This window comes from Mastomys coucha, unplaced genomic scaffold (genome assembly GCF_008632895.1).
Source record: "Mastomys coucha isolate ucsf_1 unplaced genomic scaffold, UCSF_Mcou_1 pScaffold22, whole genome shotgun sequence".
Classification (NCBI taxonomy): Eukaryota; Metazoa; Chordata; class Mammalia; order Rodentia; family Muridae; genus Mastomys; species Mastomys coucha.
In genome coordinates, this window is record NW_022196905.1 from 20,829,042 (window position 1) to 20,848,825 (window position 19,784).

The following is a 19,784-nucleotide window of genomic DNA, read 5'->3' on the forward strand; positions in this document are numbered from 1 at the left end:
TTAGGCAAAACATTGTCCTCTAGTTAGATATTTTGAGTAATTCTGAATCACTAGAATGAAAGCAAAATATGTAAATTTCATTTTAGTTAGAGCCTTTGGCTTAAATGGGGGGAGGGTTTGTTTTTGTTTTTGTTTTTGTTTTAAATCCTAAGTACATTAATTAATTTTCTCCACCAGGCAAGTACCATTTGGGAAGCAGTTGCAAAGACCCAAAGTATATAAATGAGGATTTCTGCAATAACTTGTCCACTTTTACTATTTTTCCTCTGAGGAAAAAAGTGATAGAAGTCACACAAAATACTTCCAAGCTACTAATATTATAGGAGAGGAAAAAATATGCCAGATAGCTTCACAAGAGAATCTCCACAAATGCAGTTTCTGAGCTAACTGGATTATGTATTTGAGCCCACGATTAATGTCAAAGTGAGAATAACAGAGAATCCATTTCCCACTGCACAAGTTTGTCAAACAGCTTGAGGGCCTTTCTGAGGCAGGACCAATGCCATCTTCATTACGACCTTGTCAACCTTCCCCTCCTCTACAGGGCATTCATCATCTTGTTCAAGCTTGTTTGCTCAGCAGCCGTGGTAGGAGTAACATAATTGCTTGAGAAGAGAGAAAATCATGAAGCAGACAGCAGGTTCAAAGCCATCCTGAGGGTTTTCCTTCTCAGAAAACAAACCATAATTCTGCAGCCGTGTTTCTCATCACATACCCGAAAAGTGCTAGCAGGAGGGCTGTGGCCGCCAAGTTCTCCCGAAATGTGAAAGCTGTTAACTGGAAGGCGCCTATAATGGCTACACACAGGCAGACGGAAACCAAGTAAAAGAGCTGGAAAAACAAAAGGGGACATGCCATATTAGATGGGAGCATTAATCGTGCTCTACTTACTCTGCAGTTTCCATTCAATTTCAACTTAAACCTAGCTCCTGTTTTGCATACTCAAAGATGTTTAGAGGCCATTGTGCTGAGTCATTGTGATGGGCTTGGTTGTGTTCCTCCAAACACAGATGTGCTGAACACCCAGATCTTCAGAATGTGACTGTGTTGGTGTCAGGAAAGGTGTCCTTTAGGGGAACACAGACGTGAATAACCTACCAGAGCCACGTATGTCTGTCTCCCTTGGGAAGGGCCAAGGAACTGTACCAGATACAAGTACACACACACACACACACACACACACACAAATACATATGGGGATGGGGTTATCTTCCCTGCTCTGCTTTCCCCACAGCTTTTCTTTCAATGACTCTGTAGCTCAGGTAACAAAGAGGAACCCCAGGCCTCCCTTGGACAGCCCTAAACCCAGCTATTGCTTCTGTGGGGTTGCTGACTACAGAATACTTCTTCCGACTAACCCATGTGGCTAAGTCCTTTTTGCTCTTTAGATCTCTGCTAAAATATAACCTATTACTCTAACCTCCTGAATTAAAGCTTACCTTTATGCCATTATCCTCTTCCACTCTCACAAATGACTTAGTCATGAATCAGTTATATCTGGTGTATTTGCCATCTGGTTCTTCCAATAAGAATGTGAGCTCTATTAGAAGACAGATCTACTCCAACTCAATCATATATTTAGGACCAACATTCAGTCCATTGAGTGGGTAAATCAAAAACATAGGCTGGTTGGCTTACAAACAATAGGGATCTATGGCTCACAGCTCTAGAGGTTGAGAGATCTAAGACCAGGACAGTAACAGAGATTAGTATACAGTGAGCATCTTACTTTTCAATTTAGAGCTGGTGCATATTTTTTTTAATCATTTTGCCATGTGGTAGAAAGGGGAAGAGAGTTCTCTGAGATCCTCATTATACAGATACTAATCTATTCATTAAGGCTACATCCTCTTGATCTAGTCATTTTCCCAAGGATTCCAATTCCTGGAACTATCACACTGCAGAATAAGTTTAAACACTGAATGCTGGGAGATACACATGCTTAGTCATCAGCAATCTTATACACACTCTGACCTAGAACAGATCCTCAACAATACTCATTGATTGAGACATTGAACAGAAATATGAAATAACTGAGTAAAAGTGAAGGGAAAGAGTCAGCCAAATATCAAAAATTTCTTCCAGCCCTTAAGCCCCAAGTCCACCCATCACAGAGTGAAGAAAGGCCCCATTCAGGATACAGAATAAGGACATAATAAAGCACAGAGAAGAGAGGAAATCTCAGGGTCCTTAGGATTTGCTTTGTCTGTTTTGTCAAGGTGTGTTACTCTTTGTGCTCCTACTTATTCTTGTGATATTCTTCCCATTTCCTGGGATCACCAGCTGGAAAATGCTGTGGAACACAGCCCTAAGACTCTATGTAGTAAGTAGTAGGGACATAGCTGAGTGGGAGGTACTGAAGTGTGGTTCTGTCCAACTAGAAGCATCATTCTGGAGGAGCCATTGCCTCCCAATGAAGAGGCATGGGTTAACAAAGAGAAAGCCTCAGCAGACCAGCTCTTCTCAGTCTTGAGATTTATGAGTCATCTTTAGTGCTGGATGAAGATACACTTGGAGCCTCATATAACAGACTCCTGAATGTTAAAGTATCTCTGGTATGACTCAGATAATCTATATGATTTAAAGCATCTAGATTACAGGATCAAAAGCAAACCAAATAGTGGAGTTCTAAGTCTATTAAAAGGAGTAAATATTGCTTAAGATGTGCTTCCTAACACATCAGATCTGTGTAAAATAGCACAGATGGTCAGAAGCTGATGAGTGGGAGGCTCTCGGGGAGATACAGGCCTGCCCAGCCTTCTGCTCACATAGGATTTTCCACATCATAGAATGCATCATCTCCATGTGGGCATGAATGCACAGATATTTCCTTTGTACAAAACTGCCAGCTCTACTCTGTAGTGATGGCAGGAGTCGGGGTTGTGCAAGAGCACTAAATCTAAATCAGAGTATATGCACTGAAATACCTGGCCTAAGCTCTACGCAGCAACTCAACATGGACTTGGTATTGTCCTGGAAACAATAGAAATCAAAGTCTAATGATTTCAAGACTGTAGGAAACTCTCATATCTGCTACTACAACAGGGAGGTACTGACAGTGAGGGCAGAGGTTAGGGATACAGATGAGAGGTCATTTCTAATAGTTTTTACCATCCTACATTCCAGCCCATTGAAAGGGAATAGTGAAAGCTGTTATTCACTCATTTCTTGCCTAATAAAAAACTAGGGATCCTAGATTCCAGAGAACTCCAGCCCATGATTCCTGAGTATTGCCTTCATAAAGCAATCCTGAATATCTAATGATACCTGGTAAAGACAAACTGTTAGGTGCTCTTAGCCAACAGAATGAGTGTTTCCTTGTAGACTCCCCAGTGTAGCTTAGACCCTTCAACTACTCTATTCATATAAGAACCATATTCACAAATCTTACCATGTCATACAGAAAGTTAATTAGCCAATATGTCCTGTGTCCAAGGCCACTTATATGTTGCAGCCTTTTAGCTCCAGTCACTCTGTCCTTCACCACAGAGCTACCAATTGATGCTGACAAGATGGAGAATCCCAGGACGATGCAGAGGGCAACACCACACTGGCGAATGCTCTCCAGGCTGTAGACAGAGGATAATGTAACAGCTCATCAGATATCATAGAAGAAACCAGAACTTCCTTATATTATTAACACTTGGCAAGAAGGAAGGCCAGGCACACTGCCAACAATGTGTGCATTCCCTCCTTCATTCAGTCCCCTCAAGTCCTTTGAAGATGTGGGTTATTCTTCAGAGCTTATAGAAAACACAACCGAGAATAGAATATACAGCCATGAAGCTGAAGAGCATTTCAGCATCTTCCAGTCTGACCCTACTCTTGATCATGTAGTCTGACTCTCAGTTAAACAGTAAACCTCTGCAGAGCAACATACAGCTCCTGGGGCCCTTTCCAACACTAAAACCCATTTGCTGTGCAGCAGAACTCAACAAGGAGGGGCAGCATTTGTAGAGCTGCTTGCCTCACTGGCTCATGTCCAGTATTAGGCATTGGGAAAACCAAATGCTTTCTAAATGGCCACATAACATGATGATCATACCATGCAGTCTCTCTGACAGGTGAAGCTGGAGAACCTTTAGTAGAATCCAGCACTGCCACTGACCATTTGGTCTATCTCTGGGAACAGGTGGATACAAGCAGTCTTTAAGCTATCTGACAGAATGAATGGTCTCACCACACAGAACCCATTAGGCTATGCATGCCACCTATCACACCTTGTTTTATAACAGTCATCATCTAGCCTGCCCCAGAGCTGAGGCCACATGTCAGAGACTGTTGGAGGTAGAACTCTCCAACAGTAGACGTAACAAGATAAACTGCAGCTCACCTTTGCTATTTCATTGCTTATTTAAAGAAAGTATACTCATCAAGATATATGGTCTCCATTTGGCAGGCCAGATGATTATGTAAATAATATTTTTATCATTGATTTTTTAACTAAATGATTGTCATCTATATGGAACAGAATGGAGATGGGAGAGAGAATGAGGGTAGAAACAATGTACTTAGTAGTAAGGTGCTGACTCCTGACACTTAAATATGGACCCAAATGCACTGCAGCAACAATACCACCCACCTCCACCTGCACTTCTTGTGGACTGTGAGTTAGATCATGCATAAGAATTGGTCAGAGAGGCTCTGCATGTTTACCTACATGAGTATCACATTTATGTTATTAACATGAATAGTCCTCCTGGAATGTATGCTCTCCAGAGGCTACAGGAACAATTCTTTTTATGAAAAACTATTTCTTTTATGAAAACCACAATTGAATATTATCTTCACCCATTTTCTGCCCAGCCATTTGCCATTCCCCTTTTAAAGCTATCTGTGACTGCATCTCCACTGGAAAATGTTTAAATGGGATCAAAATTGCCACTCAGCATCTTAGATGTTTTCTTCTGTATACCCCCCATATCATTCCATTCACTTACATCCTGTCTTCGTTCAGCAAGGCTCCTCCATATGGGTGGCTGTACAGTGTTATCCCTGTGAACAACAAATTGAGACATGAGTTTCATGGCCTGTCCCTTTGAGGACTAATCTTCAAGCTACTTGAGAGATGTTTCCTGGTTTCTCTGTCTACTCCCAATCTATTATCAATGAAAAGGGAAAAATGTGCTCTTGACTTTAAACTGGTGTGTGCTGAGCTCTTTGTCGTTATTGCTTTGTCAAACATAACTATCATGTATTTCACATATGTCCCATCACAGGCACCATGTTCCTTTGTCTCTCATTCAGTTGTCCATTGTCATAAGTATCTTAATGCCATAACTAGTACACCTATTTCTACCCATATACATCACTTTGGGGCAAGATGAAGTATAGAAGTATATTCCAGTAGCTAAAATATCGTTGCATATCAGAAGAAACAGTCTTAGCCTATAATGGCTTGGAAAAAGAATTTGATTCAAAGAGACAAGTTCAAAACAAAATAAAACATGAGTAGAGGTTGAGAGTACTGTTTCTAGTTCAATTTTGGGGGAGAAGACAAGGTTGGACAGAAATTCAGTTACACAAATAGTGATTTTATTCAATAAACTAATCTTCGTAGATATTGAAGCTTACCTACTCTTCTGGCTGCTGAACAACAGGAGGTATCATGTTTAACTCCACAGGCTCTTCCCTAACCTCATTTATAGCTCTCTGTTGAATGGTTCCCATAAGTAATTCAATCTAAAAAGGTCATGGCAACTCCTAAAACTCATAACTAGGCAGCCAGAGCATGGAGGCCCCCAGGACCCTTGCAACAACGCAGCTGATACCTGGCATAAGTGTGATCTTGTTAAGGAACACACCCTTTGGACTTACTGGGTATAACTGAAAATGATTATTGATAGCATCACTTATTTCAACATCTTGTCCTATTTCCTCCTTTTCCAGAATTTGAAAAAACACAAAGGCCAATGTTTATTTCTGTCTTATTATAGTTTGCCCTACAGATTAACTTCCAGAAATTCTAGAGTTAGGTTTTGTGTGAAACCAGCACATTCAGTAAATTGACTAGTTGATCTTGTTAACTTGACACAAAGTAGACCCACCTGGGAAGAGCAAATCTTAATTGAGAAAATTAAATCAGATTGGCCTGATTCCTAATTGATAGAGGAAGGCCCAGCCCACTGTGTGGGAGCTCTGGGATGTTCAAGATAGTTAGCTGTGCATGAACCAGTGAGAAAGTCAGAAAGCAGCATTCCTCCATTGTTCCTGTATAAGCTCCTGCCCTGGCTTCCCTCAGTGATGGAATTTCATCTACAGGTATAAACGAAATAAACCTGTTCCTCACCTCAAGTTGTTTTACTTTTTTTTTTTCATGTTCTTTATTATAGCAATAGAAGACAAACTAGAACCTCTAAATAAATAGATGTTTCTCCTCTTGTACATTTGGCCACAATTCTCCCCTGTGTTCTCTGCAACCTACCTCCTCAGACCACCTGGATCACAACCCACATATAGTTGAATATATTCTGCACACACCCTGTCACCTGTAGCCTGCATGTTTGTGACCTCCAAAGCTAAGCCCATCATTAGCTTGTGGGATTCTATTATCCTAGTCACCCAGGAGCCAAGTTGAGGTCCTGTCCTCTCCTCATTTTTCTTTGCCACATTTGTTAAGTTTCCAAGTTCTCCTACTTCCACATTGCCCCCTGACACAGCATGATGGTGTTCATGTTCACTAGCACCTTGTCTTGGTAACTTTAAACTCACATCATCTCTAAGCCTGCCTGTACCCAAGCTCAGTATATATGTCAACCACAATAAGCTAGAAAGTATTTGTCGGAAGAAAGAAAGGAAGAAAGAGAAAGAGAGAGAGAGAGAGAGAGAGAGAGAGGAAGAAAGGAAGGAAGGAAAGAAAGAAAGAAAGAAAGAAAGAAAGAAAGAAAGAAAGAAAGAAAGAAAGAAAGGAAGGAAGAAAGAAAGAAAGGAGAAACCCTGTCTTGAAAAAAAAGAAAGAGAAAGAAAGAGGGCATGTGTGAAAGAGAGAGGGGTAGAAAAAACAGAACAACCATGTCCTTTACCTCCACACAGGTTCATTTTTATCATAAAGTATAAAATTCATCCACTGATTTCATTTGAAAAATGATATTAGTATCATTTTCCTTGACCCTGATGCATTTTAACTTTGCCTTCAACTTCCTGGACCAGGCCCCATTGACATCTCATTCCATCTTACTCCTATTCAGATATTAATTTCTTTTTTTTTTTTGAAATCATTATTACATCGTCATGCTTTAGTGAAGTAAAACAGATGAATAAAAATTGAATAAAGACTGTCCCTGACTTACAGTAGTTTTATGAATTTTCAACTCTACACTTCTGCAGAAATAAAATGTGCTTTGTGGAAATCACACTTCAAAATTGAATTTTAATCCTTTGCTGGATATGGACATTTGGTATCATACTCTGGTCATCCTGGGCAGCAAGCACTTTGAACAGCAGATCCTAGTCACTGGACAATGACCCACCCTCCATAACTTGGGATCACAACCTTGCTATCTTTAGTCTATTATTTGTGTCATATGAATTTTTCCATTATAACATTTTCAACTTACTGTAAGAGCTAATGTCTATGATTCTCTTAAACAGACCCCCACCAAGGTACAATAGCACTGAAAATTGAGCATCTATACAACAATTGTGGCATAAAATAGTCTTAACATCATGCATAGACCACCAAACCTTTACAAGGCAGCAGAAGAGCAGCTGATATATGTGCAATAAGCTCCAGAAAACAGCCCCCACTACTCTACCCCCTAGAAGATAATACCCTGCCCTTCCTTCCCTCCTTTGCACAGGGACATTAGCAAACCTCCTTTGATGCTGCCTATTCCTAGACCTTAGAAGTACAAATTAATGGAGTGGCCACAAATCACTGCTGGGACTGGGATCCTCTCTTCCTTCCAGAGAATCACACTGAAATAACTATGAGACACAAATTTGCATTTGATAATGGCTTTAGAGTTATATGATTTATATATATTTATACAGTAGCTCCACATGGTTCTACAAGAGATCTTAATATCCTGGAAAAGTTGGACTTAGACTGCACTCAAGAGCCTAGTGCACCCATAATACCTCCAAAAGCTAGAGCACAGATCTCTAATGCCTTCACTAGTAATGCAAGATGTATGAGGAGACTCTTGTTTTACTTAGTCTAATTATCACGCAAGTGTACATGTACTGAAGCATCATGTGGTACCCCATAGATAAGCATAATATATTTTTATGTGTCTGTTTTTAAAGTAACTAAATGTTAGTGTAATAAACAAGTACAGGCTATCATTTCCTTTATCTCAATTTGTAGCCATCCTTAGGCATTTACCATAGAACTGAGAACTTCTCTTTACAAATCAAGACATAGCTGATTCTGAATCCCCATTCTGCTCTCCATCCCTCCTCCCTCCCAGTTTTCTCCCTCTATCTGCCTCTTATGACTATTTTATTCTCCCTTCTAAGTGAGATTCAAGCTTCCTCAGGGAAAGACAAGAAAAATGGCTAGATGACCATAAAAATTAATGGAAATCTGCAACTGACAGGGGTGAGGGGGTGCGGGAATCTCCAGGAGGAGACAGAGACCTGGGATAATGGAGGCACACGAGAATCAATGGGAGAGACCTTAGTTGTGACTCACAACATTGGGGATCTAGAAAGTGAAGAGGCAACCTCCTATAGCCAACCTCCTGAAGCCCAGTGCAGTGATAGAAACACCAACCCACCCACAAAACTTTCAACCCAAAATTTATCCTGTCTACAAGAAATGCAGGCACTAGAGATGGAGCAGAGATGGAGGGAAGGACCAAGCAATGACCAGCCCAACTTGAGACCCATCCCAATGAGCAAGCATCAATCCCTGACACTATTAGTGATACTCTGTTATGCTTGCTGTTGTGGATGACCCTGGTGCTGTTGTATTTTCATGTTAATTCTGCTTTCCCAGAAGGGGTTGTCTGGACTGAGGAATGAGTCACATGCCCAGGTGACTTCTTATGAACCATCCCCTAATTAATAAAGGAGCCAATCACTGGGCGAGTAGGTGAGATTTCTAGGTTGAAGGGGAAGAGAGAATTGGCAGGAGAGGGGACAGAGATAGCGAGAGGACATGATGTAGCTACTAGTGTCTCCCAAATTAGATGACAAATCCACCAGGATTCACCACAGGAGGAATTAGATTTAATATGGCTTACAAGATTAGGACTCTAGTTGTTGTGCCCAGCAATTGAGTTACCATTGTTTCTGAACTATGGTGGCTCGATTTGGGTTCCAGAGAGAAAGGTACAGCGGCAAAGCATGGGTTTGCCAGATGTGAACCGCGAAAGGCCTGGGGAGTTTGAAGTATGGGGCTGATGTGGTAATGACCTGCCAGTGGGAACTTAGCAAGTTGGATGGAGAGGTTTTGGAGCTCTAAGTCAGAGAGTCTCCATGAGATAAGAACAGGCCAGCCATTGCTCTCTCACTGGTCAGCCAGTCCACTGGGACAGAGAGTAGCTGGTTTTAGCACAAGATGGCGCCACTTTTTTTTAATATTTCCCCACAACACTTGCAGACAGGAGCATGTTGTCCTCTAAGAGGCTCCACCCAGCAGCTGACTTAGACAGATGCAGACAACCACAGCCAAACAGTGGACAGATTTTAGGGACTCATGGAAAAATAGGAGGAAGAACTGCAGGCCTCAGAGGGGCTAGGAACTCCACAGGAAGACCAATAAAGTCAACTAACCTGGACCCTTGGGGCTTTCAGAGTCTGAAACACCAACCAAACAACATACATGGACTAGACCTAGGCCTCCCCACACATATGTAGTAGATGTGCAACTTGGTCTTCATGTGGATCCCAAACAACTCAAATGGAGTGAGGGCTATCCCAAAAGCTGTTTCTTGTATGTGGGATATGTTCTTCTAGCTGGTATACCTCAAGGGGAGAGGAAGCACCTAGCCTCACAGAGCCTGAAGTATTAGAGTAGGTGGGGAGTACCCAGAGGGCCCCACACCCAATCAGAGGAGGATTATGAGAGGGGGTGATCATGAGTGGGGCAGTGAGTAGGATGTAAATTTAATAAGTAAAAAATTAAATTAAATTTAAAAAATCAAGACACAGAAAAAGACACTCAGTTTTAAGGTTTAGAAGAGAAAACCCTGGTATTGCTGTCAGAGCAGTAGTTAAGGTAGTACTTGCTGCCAGCTTTTGCAAGACCACATCCAGCTCACATGATAATAACACATTCTGCCTGTGTTCTAACCAGCATGTGGAAACCAGAGCACTGGACACCAACTGTGATTCATTACAAATCAAGCAAAGATTTGATGCTGCTCATTCTCAGACCGGATGATTCATTCATGTGTTGCTGAGCCAGCTAGCAGGAGCCCTGTGATGGGCACGACAAGTAGGCCATGCCTGAGAACATTACCTCCCACCACAGAGAAGCTTATGGTATTCTGGGAAGTCACACAGAAGGTACCGTGAAACAGTATGGGGATTCTGGAAACACTAAAGATGGTGAATTATAAGGGACCTACGTATATATGCTTGAAACTCATGTGGTGTCTGGGTCTACAAACACCAAGTGATTTTTTTCATTTTTATAGCAGCGTGGCTCACCATCACATTACCATTTTTTCAGAATCCTATTTGTTTTTGTAGCACTTCTATGAGGTTAAACATACTTTAAAATTAAACTAACATTGCTTTAAATTGGATGTAAGATTTTATGTGTATTTTGCAAAGTCCGGAAAAAGGTCTGGAGTTATTTAAATAAATAGAGTATGCATACATTTCCTCAAAAATAAGAGAATACTGAACAGGTAAAGAACTACAAACACGGGGGAAGATGGCTTCCTGAGACTCTCAAATCCACTCAGCCTGCACCAACAGGGAACATATTCCGACTACACAGCCCTTATCCCGAACCCTCACACAGTACAACATTAGAAATCAGACCACTTCCCACAAATCTGGGGATGAGGTTTGCTACATCTAATGCAACTACTATATGAGTCCAGCTGCAGAGAAAAGACAGCCAAGTGGTTGGGGATTGGAAGGTGAATTCAGAGAGAGAACTGCAGCATAGGAAAGTTCTCCTAACTGACATGACTTCAAGCAGAACGGGCAGCAGAATGGAAGTAACAACTCCAATTATCTGAATCTCCATTTACTCCCTTTTCTATGAAACTAGAACATCATTTATAGCCTTTGATGTCCTGGTGTGGACAGTACATTATCACAAGGAACAATCCCCGTAATTGAGGTATTATTTTCTTTGTCTCCTGTCACTCAATATTCTTCTTAGGTAACAATGGGACGATGAGCGAATCTTGGGCTGATGAGGCTGGAAACAGGACCAAAGGTCTTCAAGTAAAGGTCCATGGCTGCAGCATCATAATGGGGCCAATGGAGTGCATCTCTCTTGCCAATATCACTTCAAAGGTTTTCAGAGATGATGTTCACATGTGCATTTTGAGGACACTTGAATCATCTTTCTTTGATTATTCTTATCATTTGTATTCTGTTTTTTTTCCTTCTAAGAATTGGCCCACAGCAATGTATAAATGTGTAAAATTAGTTTTCTCATTTAGTGTTCTCATTATGACTGCATCTGTTATGTTTTCTAGACTGTATGTTTGTCACTTATAAAAATGCACATCTGCGCTTTTGTCCTGTATCCATTATGAGAGAGAAATACTTAACATATTGCAATTCAAGTCATCCCTTCAGGGTTCATTACTTTTATAAATGTATATCTTTGGAAGTATTAGTGCCTAGACATCCCTAACATCTACATCAAAAGACTTATCTTAACCTCAATATCTATAGAAAAGTTTTAAATCACTGTTCCTTAAACTATGGGTCACAACCCCATATGAGGTTGTAGAACTGTATGTAGGGTAATAGGAACTTTGGAAACAGAAAGTAGATTTCTGAACATGCAAATAGTCAAAATTTAATTAATTCAGAGTAAAACATAAGAAATCTGAGATCTTCATGCTATATTATGTGTGTTTCACTACTCATTTCTGTGATAAATATCCTGACTAAGAATAATTTTGGAAAGAAAGGCTTTATTTTAGCTTATAGTTCCTGGTTAAAATCTATCACTGTAAAAATTTTAAAGCAACTATATACATAATATATATAGTTAAGATCAGAAAGCAGTGAATTAATAAATACAAGCTAGGACTCAACTTTCTCCATTCTATACATTTCAAGATTCCCTGCCTAAGGAATGTCACCATCCATGGTGGGCAGATGATCTCCCGCAACCTGTTTACGAGCCAACTTGATCTAGACAATCCTTGAGATTTTCTAGGTGGTTCTAGATTATGTCAAGTTGACAATTAGGACCAACAATCAAAATTTTTCAAGGTAGCTTTAGTTCTAAAAACACAACTTGCACACTTTGCATTGTACATGCCCCACAACACAAAACTACAAAAGAGCCTGCATGAAATGTCTTGGCTCAGATTTGAGAATATTGAAAATAATGATATATAGGTAATAAAAATATATTGATAATATATTTTCTATGATTTTGTTTATTTTTGTTAACATTTGAAACATTTGTGTGGCATGAAAACTAAGGTGAAAATAAAATTTCTACATGTGATATTGTGATACTATAGGTTTGACTCAAGAGGTAGATAGAACATTTGTTGTAAGACATAATGTAATCTACTGTTAATATTAACTTTGTGGTCTGAAGTGTTTAGCTGTTGAGCTGGATTCCTTAGTAGATCAAATTAAGATCGCTTAGGTTACATCTTAAAATTTTCATTCCCTGTAGGTAATTCTGCATGTACTAGTCTTAGAAGTAAACACAAGTTAAAACAACTTGACAGAGGAATTCCTCAAGTGGCTTGTTTTCCCAAGTACCAAGAACAAAACCCTAAGTTTCCCTAGGTCTTGTAACTCAGCAAGGCTTGTGAATGGAAATAATAGTGCCCAACCACATTCTGCATTAAAAGGTAAATATATTTACTATATGTAGAAGTTTTATTTCTTATAAAAATAGAAATATGTAATTATTAAATCAAAGACTTTTAATATTTCCTTACCATCCTTCCCTATCCTGTAATTATAAAACCAGTATATCTTCAAGGCTGAATTATCTTAGAATGTTTGATTTTAAAATTGTATGTTTGAGAGTTGCTAACTTGAGTTTCATTTGAAAATGTTAACTCAATTTTGTCTTGAAATCTGGACAGAATTTCCAATAATTTCTGAAATGGCCCTCATCATTTTTCTCTCATTTTGTTCTACATAGTAATATGAAGTGGCACTCTCAATGTTGGCAATTATAAAAGCAAAATATTGATCAACTATAAAACATGTTGAAGTTGCTCTCTGCCCTGGCATATCAGATATTTATCCAGGATTTAATTCTTTAGGTAAAGAGTAATTGCACCTAGATCTCATTAGTATGTTAATTTCCTTCACATTTAAAAAAGTGTAAATATATACCAAAGAACTGTTTTAAAATATGTCTTGTAATATATTATAAGTAGGTGTTTAGTTTTTACATCTCTTTTGTAGATTTATGACAGGGGCAATGTAAAATTTTCTCAGGCAATAAAGGTTGAAGAATTCCTGCCTTGAGGAGTTATCAGAAACCTTTAGGAGCAGTCAAAGGCTAATATAATAACATACTACTAAGAGTGAACACACACTTGCAAGGTGCTCCACATAAGTGACATTTTCATGGCTTTCACTCCCTATTCCCACTCTTAGTATCTCTGGGGGCAATGTTGTGGGTGTTTTCCTCAGTATTAAAATTCATTATCACCATTACTAAGCATTCTAAGTAACTATGACATAAAAAAGCTCTTGGTTATAAAAGTAAGGTACAAATAAATACCACATGCATGTCCTCACATACAAACAAACAAAAGGTGGGGGTAAAATTTTTTATTAAAATCTAATCCAAAGCCAATCAGACACAAACACTTTTTTATTTTAGGAATTTCTTCTGACACTGCAATTATTACTAAATTCTGTTTCATGCTGTACATCTTCAATTTCCTGGATCACGCTGATGTTCCATCAATATTTTTGCTACATGTAAAATATCTGCATAACTAGTGTGCTGTGCTGGAATCCATGCTCACCCAAATTTCCTTTATCCCATGGATCCAATGGTCCTGTGATCTTACTTTGACTAATAGCTCAAATATCTACCTGTGCTAACAATGTATCCACAATGTAAATTTTTAGCTGCTTTCTATAGGATGATGTCCTCATTGAATGTTTGTATCATGGGCAACAGTATCTCTCAGTACAGAATTTTCTGTCCATATTCTATAAGCCATATTTTACTGTGTACACTTTTGAGACTGTAGGCAAAAAAACTGAGGGTCAAACACTATGTCCCCCAAGTTCTATACCTTCTGGGTCCTCCCTCTCACAACCTCAAACCACAGAGACAACATAACAAACCTACAGGAGGAATCTCAGAGGTGCTAAGCAGGTGGCGGACTCCTGGGGACCAAAAGACTTGGACACAGAATAGGGAATCCTGTGCATCTACTCATGACTTTTGTGTATCTAGCCAATGCCTGACAGAAGCCTCCAAATGAGCTCTCAAATGACAGCCACAACAGAGAACCTGAGAAGAACAGCCCAGCTGAAGGAGACCTTTGCAAACTACACTTGCTCCATTCAGCCAACTACTGGCAAAAATATCCTCATCCAAGAAAGCTGATCTAAAAACCTTACCCAAAAAAGCCAAATACTATGGCCACCTTACCTGGGTCAGAGATCTGCTGATTCTCTACCCTACCAATGTGAGTTATCAAATCATAACTCTTAAAGGAATAGAATCAGGGAGCTCTAGCTACTGTGATCCTTTACTACCGAGAAGGAAATCACCACATCCACCTGGTGGCAATCAGAACTGAACATGGCATTGTGAGGTACAAAGAACTCACTCCCCACATTGCCAACCATGCCCACCAGGACACTGATCATCCCCTCTGACTGAATTGAAGGTCACATCTGTATGTCAGTTTGCAGAACCCAATAGCCACATCTGCTTGGAGTCTTCTCATAGAGAATATCCTGATCTCAGACTCCTCTCTTATTGTGAACTGAGGGAGGAAGTTTAATCCTAGATACTGACTGCACGTTATTCCATCAAGAGCAACAATGGAAATACTACCATGTTTGTTTTCATTGTTCCCTAGTTTATTTCATCTTTGCCTCATTACCTAGCATTCCATGTGTGCAGACCCATCTCTTTCATTCCTGAGGTACCTAGAATCCTGTTATGGTATAACTCATCAATGGAATTCAGAAAGAAAGTCACTGATAGGGAAGAAAGAAAAAGAAAAAAAATCATACCAAATCATAATGAACCACAAATATTCAAAGTAATCTTGAACAGAAAGACCAGAGCTAAAGGCATCATATTATTTGACTCCAAAAAGCTATACACACACACACACACACACACACACACACACACACACAAACACACACAAAGATGCCAAGAATAAAGTATGCAGACTAGTGAGATGACTCAGCAGGTAACTGTCACCAAGCCCAGTGATCTAAGTTTGATTCCCAGGACCCACATGTAGGAGGAGAGAACTGACTCCTCTAAGTTGTCCTCTGACCACATCTGCATCATAGCACACGTACCCACATAAAAAAACACAATAAACAAACAAACAATGTAATAAACAGTTTAAAAAACAGAAAAATCATACTAGAGAAAAAGCAATCTGTTTACTAAACAGAACTACAGAAATTGGGGATTCATATGCAAAGGAAAGAAAGAAAACTACTTCTAACCATATTCAAAGATCAATTCAGAAACTGCTAAGACCTAAAGTCATACAAGGATTAGATAATATAGAGCAAAAGGGATGATGCACAACACTGCTCTGGACATGATTTTTTATAAGATCCAAAATACACAGGAAACAAGCAAGAATTGGCAAACAGGATGGCATCAAATGAAAACACTTCTACAGGGGGAATAATGACCAACTGAGAGAAGACACAACCTACAGAATGGGAGAAAAAAAATGTTTCAAACCATACATTTGATGAATGGTGTATTCAAGAATGTACAAATAACTCAACAGCTAAAAGTAACCAATTAGAATGGTTTAAAATTCAATATTTCTAAAAACAATATACTACCAATAGCATATGAAATTTAAAAAAAAAATGTGATGCCTGAAATCATCAGAGAAATACAAATGAAAACCATGGGGAGGTAAGTCCTGACTTCAGTTAGTGGGTCTATGAGATTATGTCACAATGATGAATGATAAGCTTAAATAAGAATGCAGAACAAGGGGGCCAACACACTGTTGGTGAAGTGTAAGGTACAGAAACAGTTTTGGAAAGTAACATGGGTGATCCTGAAAACTTAACAGAAGAGCTGCTCTGTGACCCGTCAGTCCTTCTACTGTCCATCAAAAGAACATCTGTGCTCTCATGTACACTTTGGCACTACTCACAATAGATATGACACGGAATTAACCTAGGTGTCCATCAACTGACAAATAGACAAAAAGATGCAGCATTTTTATACCAAATGCTATTATTCAGGCAAAGAGAAATGAAACATTGTCATCAGTTAGTAACACAAATAAATTGTTGAATATTATGTTAAATGAAATAAGGATACAGAAAGATACTACAAATTATCAGGTCACAAAGCTAGAAAACAAAAAAATAGATAAAGACAATCTACAGTTCTTGCTGACACTTTGCTCAGCATAATATCTCCAGGTGTTTGTGATAATATTTAAGCATTGGCTGAAGTGGATCTATAGGTTGATTTTAGAAGCTACATCCTAAGGGCAAGAGAGATGAGCCATTAACTCACTTTGATAAGTGGAAGGCCCTCAGAGGAGCTCAGTCACACCTGAGTCAGATCTAGGACGTTGGGCAGAAATGTTGGGTTAAGGTGCTAGACAGTGAGGGAAGAACCCTGGCTGAGGGTTCCAGGGGCACTGAACATAAAAGCCCAGTGATGTTGATCCACAAGGTAAAGGTTGGGAAAGGATAAGGTGAGATCTCAGGCTGGCAGTGGCAAATGCACTGCTATTTAGATGCATGGGCTTTATCCTGAACACATATAAGAGGCACTGAAATTTCTAAGTTTGGACAAGAAGGACAATTTCAACATTTTAGAAACACTTTTTGCAACAAAATGTCAGCACCTTGATTGCATTTTGATTGTTGAATCAATACCAATGGAATTCCAAAAAAAAGAGAAAGAAATGATTTCAGAAAAGAGGAGGCAGGAGGCAAAAGCACTTAGTAGACACACAGTATGCGGTAGAAGAGCTGTGCAGGGTGGCCTGAGAAGGGCACAGAGGCTTGGATACTTTACCTTGCTTTTCTTTTTCCATTACATGACCTAAGTGTAGAATAAACACCTAGGCATTGCTGGAAGAAACTACAGAAAGTAAGGGAATTGCAGTCTATGAATATTTAATAGAGTTAAATTTTCATGCAAATAGAACTGTGACTTGATGTGCACATATGAGAAACAGCAAAGAGTCTTCATGTGACTGTTGCTGAACCTTTAGATGGAAAAGAACTCCAATGGACAGAGTGCAGGACCAGACCAGGGGTAGCCTGGAGGTCATCCCCTGCCATTTTAGTGTATGTTTGTGATCTCAGTGCTTGGAATATAGACCCAGAAGGATTAGGAGTTTGAGGTTATTCTTTTCACATAGTGGGTTGGAAGGACGACCTGGATTGTATGAGATCTTGTTTCAAAAATTTAAAAAAATCATTAAGGCCAAAAAATTAAAGAAAATAGTAAGAGCTCCACATGAAGTCGTCTACAATTTCAGTACTTGTGAGACTGAGGCGGGAGGATTATGAGCTCCAACTACCTTTTATAGTAAAGCACTATCTCAAAAGAAAGATTATGAATTAAGGAGAATACCATGTCCAGGAAGATGCTTTCCATGGTTAACCTCAGACATGCCCAGAGAGCCCTCATAGTAGGCTGCCCATGTTTATATATAAATACCCTTGATACTTAGGGCCTGGTGAGTAGAAATAAAAAGGCAGATGACATGTACCTATGGGGTTACAGGGTCAAAATGGGAAAAGATTTGCTGAAAAGGACAGATTTCAAGTTTAGTGTCAACTGACATATGGATTCCCTTAGGATTCTGACAATTGCTTCTGATGACAAATGTGATTAAGCTGCTGACATGAACATAAAAAGGAATAAAGGTTAGGAATTACCTCTTGTTGCACAGTCCTGTCATCTTTGTTATGCCCCAAATCCCAATACCAGACTCCAAGTAGCACCTGAAAAGCTGTACTTCTTGACACCCCAAAATGTCCTGGTACCTGTTACATTAAGGCAGAGGAATCCCTACTGAATTAACACACAGGAAGAAATAATCCATCTTGGAAATTGACTTTGGAAACCACAGCTGCTTTGCCTGGGCTAGCACCCACCTTTTCCAGCACTGACTCTGTGGAAATTCACTAGAAAATTCAAACTTTATTACAGTGCAATTCATGGTTCAAATTGGACTTAAGACAGACTGTGAGCTCACTCGAATGAGAGAAGAGACCACCATAGGTCCTGACATGCCAGCCTCCTTACAAGTGGACAGGTTAGGACTCAAATAGTTGCTTCATCTCTAAGACAAGATTGTCCATCCCTGCCTGCCAACACAAGTGTCAGAGGACTAATCTTGAGTACACAGTGTTATCTGTATAGTTCATAGATATGTGTTGTCGGAAGGCTCCTATGCCCTGTGTTATGTAGTTGCTGGGACCGAAGCTGAGGACAAGACTCATCTTCTGCCATCACCCTCTTCCCCTGGCTAAGCTTTGCTTTCATTATAATATTAAACTCATAGATCCAGCTCTGTCCAATTCCCACATGAATGGGCAAGAGGAAAAGGATGTGATAGAATATTTTTGCTCAGAGCTTTGCTAGTGGGAGTTCTTAATCAATATTTTAATAACAACACACAATGCACCCTCCTGTGGTGTTGTCTTCTGTGTTCCCAATTTATTGCACAGAACTTCCTTTCCAGTGGCGAGTGCATAAACAAGTCAAAAATTGAAACTCTGACACAAAGCAAACAAATAAAATATCTTTAAAGAAATTTCCAATAACAGAGAATAAATGTGTTTTGTCAAGTCTAACACAGCTTCTCCACAAACAAATGAAGAGCCCACTGCTTTAAGTAGATGCTTCTAAGATGAGCATCATCAGGATGTCTGGTTATCTGACAGGTTGTACAGACAGGATCAATGGATGACTGTGGTCCAGCAGCAAGGCTCTGGTGCCCTCTACTCTAATCACCTCCAAGTACTTGCCAATTAGGTGCAGACTCTGCATATAAAAATACCCCTCACTGCATTCACTCCTCCAAAGCCATGCTGAATCTGTTCTCCTAACCCCAATACTGCTCCCTGCACAAGCCCATCAGAGGCTCTGGTCTACATTTCCTTTTCTTCTCTCCTAAACAACCCCAGTGCCTCCCATGTGGGTTCTAGAGGGCAGTATGTCCCCTCCTTAGAATTTGTGAGTATATCAACCCACCATTCAGTCAATTGTCTACTTATCTCTTGTCCCTTACCATACCTGAATAATGACAGAACCAAAGTTTTGAGAAACCATGTAATACTTTTGTTCAAAATTAAACATTTGTAATGACTAGTAAGGTATGATAGCATAGGTATCCAATACCTCTAACTGGTAAGAGAAAATAGGATTGTAAATGTGAGGCCATGTTGTGATATATGGAAAGACCTTACCTCAAATAGAGTTGGGGAAGAATTACCACAACCCC

General features: G+C 39.7%; 1 protein-coding gene across 1 annotated transcript in view; it reads right to left on the bottom strand.

Annotated features, from left to right (window-relative positions):
• Positions 1-19,784, bottom strand: part of Abca13 (ATP binding cassette subfamily A member 13) — a 437,491-nt gene that overhangs the window by 108,108 nt on the left and 309,599 nt on the right. The window contains exons 49-51 of the mRNA XM_031342061.1: positions 4,941-4,995; positions 3,392-3,569; positions 716-831 (exon numbers count right to left, since the gene is read on the bottom strand). Of these exons, the coding sequence (XP_031197921.1) occupies positions 716-831; positions 3,392-3,569; positions 4,941-4,995 (349 nt within the window). The remainder of the gene's footprint in view (positions 1-715; positions 832-3,391; positions 3,570-4,940; positions 4,996-19,784) is intronic.